This window comes from Leptodactylus fuscus, chromosome 2 (genome assembly GCF_031893055.1).
Source record: "Leptodactylus fuscus isolate aLepFus1 chromosome 2, aLepFus1.hap2, whole genome shotgun sequence".
Lineage (NCBI taxonomy): Eukaryota > Metazoa > Chordata > Amphibia > Anura > Leptodactylidae > Leptodactylus > Leptodactylus fuscus.
In genome coordinates, this window is record NC_134266.1 from 33,730,479 (window position 1) to 33,742,100 (window position 11,622).

The 11,622-nt window shown below is 42.2% G+C and overlaps 1 protein-coding gene across 1 annotated transcript in view; it reads left to right on the top strand.

Annotated features, from left to right (window-relative positions):
• Positions 1-8,948, top strand: part of BLTP2 (bridge-like lipid transfer protein family member 2) — a 56,613-nt gene extending 47,665 nt beyond the window's left edge. Inside the window, exons 35-40 of the mRNA XM_075263571.1 lie at positions 4,222-4,357; positions 5,350-5,480; positions 5,573-5,674; positions 7,199-7,275; positions 7,344-7,401; positions 7,494-8,948. Of these exons, the coding sequence (XP_075119672.1) occupies positions 4,222-4,357; positions 5,350-5,480; positions 5,573-5,674; positions 7,199-7,275; positions 7,344-7,401; positions 7,494-7,673 (684 nt within the window). The 3' untranslated portion in view covers positions 7,674-8,948. The remainder of the gene's footprint in view (positions 1-4,221; positions 4,358-5,349; positions 5,481-5,572; positions 5,675-7,198; positions 7,276-7,343; positions 7,402-7,493) is intronic.
• Positions 8,949-11,622: the final 2,674 nt, after the last annotated feature.

An 11,622-nucleotide genomic window follows, 5' to 3' on the forward strand; every position in this document is an offset into this window, starting at 1 on the left:
GCGCGCGTATTTGTGCGCGCGTATTTGTGCGCGCGTATTTGTGCGCGCGTATTTGTGCGCGCGTATTTGTGCGCGCGTATTTGTGCGCGCGTATTTGTGCGCGCGTATTTGTGCGCGCGTATTTGTGCGCGCGTATTTGTGCGCGCGTATTTGTGCGCGCGTATTTGTGCGCGCGTATTTGTGCGCGCGTATTTGTGCGCGCGCATTTGTGCGCGCGCATTTGTGCGCGCGCATTTGTGCGCGCGCATTTGTGCGCGCGCATTTGTGCGCGCGCATTTGTGCGCGCGCATTTGTGCGCGCGCATTTGTGCGCGCGCATTTGTGCGCGCGCATTTGTGCGCGCGCATTTGTGCGCGCGCATTTGTGCGCGCGCATTTGTGCGCGCGCATTTGTGCGCGCGCATTTGTGCGCGCGCATTTGTGCGCGCGCATATTTGTGCGCGCGCATATTTGTGCGCGCGCATATTTGTGCGCGCGCATATTTGTGCGCGCGCATATTTGTGCGCGCGCATATTTGTGCGCGCGCATATTTGTGCGCGCGCATATTTGTGCGCGCGCATATTTGTGCGCGCGCATATTTGTGCGCGCGCATATTTGTGCGCGCGCATATTTATGGTAGTTATATATATATGGTATTTATGTGCTCGCATATTTATGTGCGCGCATATTTATGGTAGTTATATATATGGTATTTATGTGCGCGCATATTTATGTGCGCGCATATTTATGGTAGTTATATATATATATATGGTAATTATATATATATATATATATATATATATATATATATATATATATATATATATATATATATGGTAGTATATTTATGCGCACATATATATGATAGTTATATATTTAAGGTAGTTATATATTTGGTAGTTATGTGCGCGCATATTTATGTGCCCGCATATTTATGGTAGTTATGTGCGTGCATATTTATATGCGCGCATATATATGGTAGTTATATGTGGTAGTTATGTGCACGCATATTTATGTGCGCGCATATATATGGTAGTTATATATATGGTATTTATGTGCGCGCATATTTATGTGCACGCATATATATGGTAGTTATGTGCGCGCATATTTATGTGCACGCATATTTATGGTTATATATATGGTAGTTATGTGCACGCATATTTATGTGCACGCATATTTATGGTAGTTATATATGGTAGATATATATATATATATATATATATATATATATATATATATATATATATATATATATATGGTATTTATGTGCGCGCGTATTTATGTGCGCGCATATATATGGTAGTTATATATATGGTAGTTATGTGCGCGCATATTTATGTGCACGCATATTTCTGTTAGTTATATATATGGTAGATATATATATATATATATATATATATCTACCATATATATAACTAACAGAAATATGCGTGCACATAAATATGCGCGCACATAACTACCATATAACTACCATATATATGTGCGCACATAAATATGCGCGCACATAAATGTGTGCACATAAATACCATATATATTACTACCATATATATGCGCGCACATAAATACCATATATATAACTACCATATATATGCGCGCACATAAATACCATATATATAACTACCATATATATGCGCGCACATAAATATGCGCGCACATAACTACCATATATATATAACTACCATATATAACTACCATAAATATGCGTGCACATAAATACCATATATATGACTACCATATATATGCGCGCACATAAATATGCGCGCACATAACTACTATATATATATAACTACCATATATATATATAACTACCAGAAATATGCGTGCACAAAATATGCGCGCACATAACTACCATAAATATGCGCGCACATAACTACCATATATATAACTACCATAAATATGCGCGCACATAAATATGCGCGCACATAAATATGCGCGCACATAAATACCATATATAACTACCATATATATGCGCGCACATAAATATGCGCGCACATAACTACCACATATATATATAACTACCATAACTACCATAAGTATGCGTGCACATAAATATGCGTGCACATAACTACCATATATAACTACCATATATATGCGCGCATATAAATATGCACGCACATAACTACCATAAATATGCGGGCACATAAATATGCGCGCACATAACTACCAAATATATAACTACCTTAAATATATAACTATCATATATATGTGCGCATAAATATACTACCATATATATATATATATATATAATATATATATATATATATATATAATATATATATATAATTACCATATATATGTATAACTACCATAAATATGCGCGCACAAAAATATGCGGGCACATAACTACCATATATATAACTACCATATATATAACTACCATAAATATGCGTGCACATAACTACCATATATATAACTACCATATATATGCGCGCACATAAATATGCGTGCACATAACTACCATATATATAACTACCATAAATATGCGGGCACATAAATTTGCGCGCACATAACTACCAAATATATAACTACCTTATATATAACTACCATATATATGCGCGTACATAAATATGCGCGCACAAAAATATGCGGGCACATATCTAGCATATATATAACTACCATATATGCGCGCACATAAATATGCTTAATATTGAAAGTTTGTTAGTTTGGATGTTTGTGGGTTTGTGCGTTTGGATGTTTGTTCCTTAATCACGCAAAACCCGCTCCACCGATTTGGCTGAAATGTTCCACAAACATAGTTACTACACTGGATTGCGCAATAGGCTACTTTTCGTCACAATAGCGCACATACGTTTTTCCCAGGACCTCCACAAAACCCAAACTCACATCACTATCTCTGCAATCTCACACACTTTGGACCATAGCAAGCCACAAAATTCATATTACCCTCTACAGCAGAGGTCAGCAACCCCTGGCACACGTGCCAAGAGTGGCACTCCTGCCATATTTCACTGGCACACCAGCAGCACAGGACCTGCAAGAGATAAATGAAGTCGGAGCGTCCCTTCAGTGCTCTGCTAGAGCTGAGGCATAAGGACACTCCCCTTCTCTCACTGCCCTCCAATGAGAGGGGTGCAGAAAACCCAGGGGGTGGAGCTTAATCGCTCAGGTCTCTACCTGCTATAGTGATAGCTCCTGCCGTCTGCATCCTGCAAAGGTTCCCCGAGGAGGAGAGGAAGCTGCTAGCAAAGTGAAAGTAAAAAGCACACAGGTCCCTTCCTTTAGTTCCTATTCTCATTAATGTCAGGCATTTGGGGTTATTCGTTTAGTGTTAGTAACTCCATGTGCCTCACATTAATAGGAATAAACCCCATCATGTCCCTCATATTAACCCCTGTGTGCCTCACATGAATAGGAATAAACCCCATCATGTCCCTCATATTAACCCCTGTGTGCCTCATATAAAGGTTACTAATATGTGAGACATATGGAGGTAATAATAAAAGACCTCAATAATGAAGATACTTAATTATTACCTCCAAGTCTCTCACATATCAGTAACTCTTACACAAGGGTTAATGTGAGGGACATGATGGGGTTAATTGCTATTAATAAGAGGCACATGGAGTTACTAAACTGTCATGCACAGGGCCAGACTTTTATCTACAATTGGTCCTGTACATTTCACTAGGCCCATACACATAGATCCTGTTTTTGCGGCTGTGTATCCGGGACAAATTGAGCTGTAAAATATACAGCAGGTCCTATGTTTGTTCTGTACCTTTCCTTCATCTGTCTGTATTTGCAGCCCTGTCAATTCAGTGTGTTAACTCCACGCATTCCAATTATACCAAATAATTTTCCATTTCAATTCAGACTACTACAATTTCCCCTTAAGTTGCTTTTACAATGACCATTAATAAATCCCACGGACAAATGCTGACAGTAGCAGGAATACATTTGGCCACACCAGGCTGCTCACATGGACAACTTTATGTTGCTTGCTCCAGAGTATCCTGTGCCCAAAACTTACATGTACTGGTGGAAAATAACAAATCATACAATGTCGTATATCCAAGTATATTAACCTGAAATACCTCTGTCCCAAAGACACTATGTACAGTTTATACCAACACCGTATATATAGCAGCTGAACTACAAATTACACTCCCCCGCCCCCATGCACTCTTAGCTCAGTTGTATAGGAATAAAAATACAGATTATGTGTTAGGATATGGCAGCCCGACACCTAAATGTATTTACACATGGTATATTTCTGTTTACAGATAAATGTGGTTCCTCTAACCATCCAGCTCACACATCAGTTCTTCCATAGGATGATGGGATTCTTCTTCCCTGGACGTAGTGTAGAAGAGGAGGAGGTTGGGGATGAGGAGGATAAATCAAAACTTGTTACAACCGGTAAGAAAGAGCATATCCTATCTATTCTCCCTATACAGGGTATATAATATGGGCCTAAGGCAGAAGTGGCCCATAGTCACCATCACAAGACTATTGTAATGCTACGGTATAAGCAACCATTCTGCTTTTTTTTGTGTGTGTGTGCCGGTATATTGATAAAAATATGGTAAAACAGCAACAAATCATTGTTTTATTGATTTTTTTTTTTAAATGGGTATTTACGGTTTGTGCAAAAGTTGCATGATATAGTGAATGTAGAAAAAAAAATGTGGTCAAGGGGTTTGTCTAGCCCAAATCGATATTTTTACTAGGTCAGCAGTATGTGATCTGTGGGGATCCAACACCCCAGCCTTGCAGATCCGCATTTCCAGCAGTGTTTTGGCGCCTGAAGCTATAGCGCTGGACAGGGAGTGCATGTAGGATCTTCTATTCAAGTAATTCTCCTATGGTAGACTCTGCATGTGCACCTTGTCCATAGCTATAACTTCTGAGCGCCTGCTGCTGGGACAAGCTGATCTGTGCAGGGTCTGAGTGTTGGACGCCCTCAGATCACAGGATAGCTCATCAGTATGAAAAATTGATTTAGGGGCTTTATCAATAACTTCTATGTACACCAAAATGGTAGTATTAAAAATACAGTAATGAGTAGAGATGAGCGAGTACTGTTGGGATCAGCCGATCCGAACAGCATGCTCGCATAGAAATGAATGGACGTAGCCGGCACGCGGGGGGTTAAGCGGCTGGCCGCCGTCAAAGCGGAAGTACCAGGTGCTTCCATTCATTTCTATGGAGCGTGCTGATCGGATCGGCTGAGCCGAACAGTACTCGCTCATCTCTAGTAATGAGTAGAGCAATCTCAGTTAAAAAAAAAAAAAATATATATATATATATATATATATATATATATATATATATATATATATATAGCTCTTGAAGGGTATTAAAAAAAAAAATTCACCTACTTATCTCACTGTACTTGCACTTGATTCCAGGCATGCCGGTGGTGAAACCAAGGCAGCTGATTGTGGCAGAGGACACGGTGTCTCTAGGCCCAGGCAAGGGAAGTGGACAGGGATTAAATCGGACAACAGGAGTCAGGCGTTCATTTCGGAAAGCACCCGAGGTAAGTTGGAGAGGCGTCTTTACTAGAAGAAAATATAGTGACACCGAACACGTTGTAACATCAGACTTCTGTATATACTTTTCCTCTAATAGCATCCCGTGGATGATCTGGACAAGATGAAGGAGCGAGCTGCCATGAACAATTCATTCATCTATATTAAAATCCCACAGGTGCCTCTCTGCGTCAGCTATAAGGTACGGACAAGTAAAAAGGGATTCTGTCTTGTATGTCAGAAAACTGATGTACAAGGTATAATAAATCTCCCCTGTGGTGTCCAATGTGCATGGCAATACATATCCACATAATGCGCCGAGTGCTGGTGGACACATGTGCTCAGATACTCTCCCCATGTCCAAGTCTTTTCATAGCAACCAATAGAAATAGCTTTTTGCCCTTTTTGTCCGGGAAAGTAGCAGAGCCTTGGACTATAACTCTAAAGACTGGTTCATCCCAGAGCCCAACCCGGCCTACACAGGCCGCCGCTCCAAGGGGGACACATGTATAGAAGAAATACCTGATGAAAAGGTATTTTTGTGCTAGAAGCGCATTATAAACTCTGTTATCAGCCTTACACAACACTTGGTATGAAAATGGTTAATAGGATAACCCTTTTGAGATAAAATGACTCTAAGTTCACACCGGCATTCAAGTCTCGAAACGCCGGTGGGCCGGTCCGCTTAAAAAGTGGTTACCCACGGATCCCAGAGACTATAATGGGCTCCTCCAGGTTTCCGCTGGTTTTATACTGAATCCAGCGGAGAGAAAAGTCTTCCGTGCAGGACTGTTTTTTTTTCTGACTATTTTAGGCAGAATCTGCGGTAGAGTCCATCACAGATGTGAACCTAGCCTGAGGTAAATCAATTGGGGGTAAAAATGGATTCTACCGTTAAAATCACATTTTTTTTCTTGATCACAAGTAGGAATAGCCTTACGAAAGGCTATTCTTCTCCTACCTTTAGATGTCTTCTCCGCGCCGCCGTTCCGTAGTAATCCCGATTTTCGTCTGTATGCAAATGAGTTCTCTCACAGCACTCGAACAGCACTGGAGGCATCCCCAGTGCTGCGAGAGAACTCTCCAGCGCTGCCTCCATCTTCTTCAGGAAGGTCCTCTTCACGCGTCTTCTTCCGGCACAGGCAGTTAAACTTGGCCTCGGGCAGAGCCGGCTGCGCATGCCCGCAGCCACAAGAAAAATGGCCGCTTATACAGTAAGTAAGCAGCCATTTTCTTGTGGGCATGCACAGTCGGCTCTGCCCGAGGCATAGAAGTTTGAACAAAGCTCCAGAAGAAGACGTATGAAGAGGCCGTTCCTGAAGAAGATGGAGGCGGTGCTGGAGATTTCTCTCGCAGCATTGGGGACACCCCTAGTGCTGTTTGAGTGCTGGGGACCGCCCCCAGTGCTGCGAGATAACTCATTTACATACAGATGAAAATCTGGATTACTACAGAACGGCAGCGTGGAGAAGACATCTAAAGGTAGGAGAAGAATAGCCTTTCTTATTGCTATTCCTACGTGTGATCTACAAAAAAATGTGATTTTAATGGTAGAATCCATTTAACTCTTTTATTACTGTACTTGCAGTTGATGGGAATCTTATTGAGTAGGTCTTAAAGATGGCAAGTTTTGCGGTAGAGACTATAGATTCACATTTCCAATACTTATGAATATGATTTTTATTTTACAAAAACACAAATTTAATTTATTTTTTTTTGCCTCCAGGGTGAGAAAAACAGTGTGGACTGGGGTGACCTGAACCTGGTGTTACCCTGCCTGGAGTATCACAACAACACCTGGACATGGCTGGACTTTGCGATGGCGGTAACCTGGTGTTACCCTGCCTGGAGTATCACAACAACACCTGGACATGGCTGGACTTTGCGATGGCGGTGAAGAGGGACAGTCGAAAGGCCCTTGTGGCCCAGGTGAGAACCACAACCACCACTGCCCCCAAATCATCTCACAGCTCCCTAATACACAGGTAAACCCTTTAACCATTTATATGCTATCTGTGCAGGTTATTAAAGAGAAATTACGTCTTAAACCGGCTGCCGGGGCGGAAGCGAAGGGCAAAAGTGAGGCCAAGACGGACATGAATCAGCAGGAGGAGGATGAGAAAGCCCGGCTGCTAATAGGACTCGGCATTGGCGATAAGAACACTGGAAAGAAGTCCATATTCAGCAGGAGGAAATTGTGAGACTGGACTTACACAGGATTTAGTTCCCAAGTCTCCTGTCCATGGCAGGATTCAGGACTGTCGGAGGGAATTTGTTCTTTCATAGAACAAACAGTGAATTGAACGCGGGGCATTATGTCTCTATCTATGCTGCAGTACTGACTACGAGGACGGTGAAAGATGTCCGTGCGCCTTACAATAGATCCCTTCCTTTCTTGTAACCTTTACAACAATGCAACTAAAACTCGTATATCTGCCGGGTCTTGTAATCGGAAAGTACATTCAGTGAATGTTGTATGGATGGGACATTATAGAAGTGCGCTCCTTCCATGTGCCTGTGGTAACTTTCCAGCCAAAAGCAGTGGCTGACGCCTAGAGCGGTATACGACATGTGTAGAGGATCGGTAGGGCCGGTGTAACGCTGCAGCCATGTTTCGTGTGTCTATTGACTCTCTTAATGTTAAACCATGACCGGCAACTGTACTATGAGGCAGGAAAAGGGTTTCGTAGACTAGATGGCACTGACTGAACCCTATTTACTAACGCTGTGCAGACGCCATAAAGCTGTTGAGGTAGGAAGTCTACAGAACTGTGTGAAAAGCGCCATCCTGCTCAGCAATAAGGGTCTAGGGAGCGCCGCGGCTATTGCATATTATCCTAGCCCCCTAACCAGCTAGTCACGCATTGGTGAGACCGAAGCCTTTGATCCAGAAACGCGTGCGGCCCAAAATGTGAGTCCTACTCTTACCTAAACCACTTTTCTACCATTACGTCAGCTCTCTTACCTCGCAATCGCTATAACTCTATTGCTGCAAAAAAAAAAGGATCTTCATACGGTCTGACCTCGCTCTCCGCGGTGGGACGCGTTTCATACTTAAGAATATAGCTTCCGAATAAACAAATATTTATTTTTCAAGAGATTAATTTGTAACGAGTAATCCAGATGCCATTGTTCAGTTGCTGATTCTTTGCGTTTTTCTTGCTCCTTTATACACCCCCCTCCTCTGGTTTTCGTTGATTGGTTGGGGGTCCTGTATTCTCGGAGTAATTCTCAGCCACCTAGGTGGGAACGGATTTCAGTTTTGTCACAATGCGTCTAATGAGAATGGTGTCAGAGCATTTATAGAGGTGGCGTATAACTTTTTATAAATGTGTATATATCTATATATATATTTATATGCATTGAGGCGGGGGTGGGGCAGTTGTTGCTGCTACATAGGTGTATAAAATCCTGCTCTCATCTGCAGACATTTGCACTTTTTGGTACGGATTGCTCTCCACCAACAATGATTAAAATTCAGATTGTTACTTTTAAGTCATTTGTGCGCTTTGTGGTTTTTTTTTTTTTCAAGGTAAATCTAATAAACTGCGATACGAGGATTACATGTGAACAGAATGCCGAGGCTTTGGGGCTGGAGTGTACAGGGCTTGGATAATGCCATTATATAACATTTTAGTAAACCCATTGAGGGGGGAGGAGAACGTAAAATCCAGATGCCAGATGTTGTGCCCAAAATAGAAGAGGGGAGGGCCTGTACACGGCGCCTGTGCAGATGAGCATTAGGACACGGTCAGGGTTCTGCCTGCACCGTGGAATAAGGAGAAAGATTTGGGATTGCTAGATTCTTCTCCATAATGTATTATGCACATACAGTCAGTTCTGTATTACTTGGAGTAGCTTTTATCAGGAAAAGACTGGACAGCCTAAATCCCTTATGTAATAATTAAAGGGGATTTTTTTTTTTTTTTAATTAATTTCTGTAACTGCAGGAAATGTGATTAAGGCCGATTGCAGATGACTGTGCTGCAACCGGCTCGCCGCGAATTAAAAGCAATGGCTGGACAGGGGGATGTCCCCTGTGTACTGCGTGTGCATGGGCCGTGCTTCCACGAATCCTTTCATTTCTGAAAAATAGACAGGAATAGGACCTGTTCTATATTTTGTGCCCCCCCACCCCCATTTGGGACCTTGAAATACACAGTCGTGTGTACGGGTCCATAGAAAAGAATGGATCCGTGCGCTATCCATGTAATACTCAGATAGCACACTAAGCACGGCCATGATTGTTGCAAAGGACCTAAGAGGGCATTCACATGGAGTAAAGTAGCGCTGATTCTGCCACAATAACTTACGGCAGAATCGCGCTGATAAAAAGCCTCCCGTTGATTTCAATGTGTTCCGCACGGAAATCAGAACCCATTGAAGTCAATGGGAGTCTTTATCAGTGCTGATTCTGCCGTGAGTTATTGTGGCAGAATCGGCGCCACTTTACTCCATGTGAATGCCCCTTAAAGGGGTTGTCCCATGGAAAGCATCCTATCTATACTGCTAGTTAATGTGGATTTAAGACATTTCCTAAATGCATTGCTTTATCAAAACTGCCTTGTTTGGCTGATATCTTAATTTATTCACTTCATTGTTTACACTCAGTTTCTATGGCCACGGGGTTTATCTGCTCATTTCCCAAGTGATGTAGCTCCCTGCTCTCAGGGGGGGGGGGGGGAGAGTGCTCGGCGGCAGCTCTGAGCTGTTTATGTCTGACAAGTAACAGAGCTCCTCAGATAGGGGAGGGGGGAGGTGAGAGCTCCAGCATTTCTGATTCTGGTTTAATTGAATTTGGCTGAGATAAGGAGTCCGTTACCTCTGTAATGTAATGCAAGGTGACTCAAATCCAGCTCTGCTACATCGGCTTCTACATCAGCTTCATACTGTGGTAATGCATTTACAACCAATCCCTCATTACTGACTGCAAACATAGCAGATAGCAGAGCAAGTGAAACCCTGCCCACCAATGTGCCGAGAAAACCAGGAAGTGAACAGAGCACAGAGCCTGCAGGTTGGTGAACAAGGGTAATGGGAATACCCCTTTAAGGCTGAAGCCATATGTTGCAGAAACACAGCTTTTTTTTTCGTTGCAGATTTTTCCACTTTTTTTTTTTTTTTTTTTTGCTCCAGAGCCAAGAAAGGCTACAAAAAGAATGTGAAATATGTAGGGAGCTCTTATAATTCTACCGTTTGCTCAATCCACTCCTGGCTTTGCCTCAAAAACGCAGCAAAATCTGGGAAAAAAAAAAAAAGCTGCATGTCTGCAACGTGAGGCCTTAGGCTTAAAAGAAACTACCTGGTAAATGTGGTCGCCTACCTGACTTTCTGTTACCATTATATCTATGCCGGCGTTTCCGTAGATATAATCGACATGCTCTGATTTCCAAATCCGTGCCAGCTTTGGAAATCGCAGTGTATCCGCGCTGCAACTTTAAATGCAAAGTGGGCATGGGATTCACATGATCCCATCCACTTTGCAGATACTGTAAAACGCCGTGATTTTTCCCGTTGCGGCAAATTGCGGTGTTTCCAGGCCGTGGGGCCCTGGACTAAAGGAGTAAACCAAACTCTAAGACATTGGTGATCCTCCGAGGTACTGAACAATTAAAAGAAATTGCAATTTTTTTTTTATTTTTTTTTTTGCAGTGACTGTCGCTATATTCACACTAGTGTTCTGGATTCCACGAATGCTGAAGAGTGATCCTAGTGTAAGCTGTAAAACGTAAAATGTTTCATTTTGTAAGAAGATTCTAAAATGTTAAAGTGATATGTCAGAGATTCTGATCAGTTTCCGTCACTAAAATAGGGAAGTGAGAGTGCTCGGCTTGTTAAATTTGTCACTTCATAGTGACCTGGTATTCGCATTCACTATCTAATGGTGCAGCGCGTTTTTACAGCAGGATCTATAAGATCGGACTCTTGGTTTCACGCTTTACTGTAACCTCGCAAAAGAGTAAGACAAACCCAGTTTGACAAGTTGGGTACAAATACCTTTACGTTACATTATAAGAATGTCGATCATAAAATCCTACAAAATTCGTAGTTCAATGAGCAATAAAAAATGCAAGTGATTTGATACATGAAAGCAACAATGTATGTAGGCAACTATCTAGAGGAGAGAGTGACGACACGCCCCACCAGGGG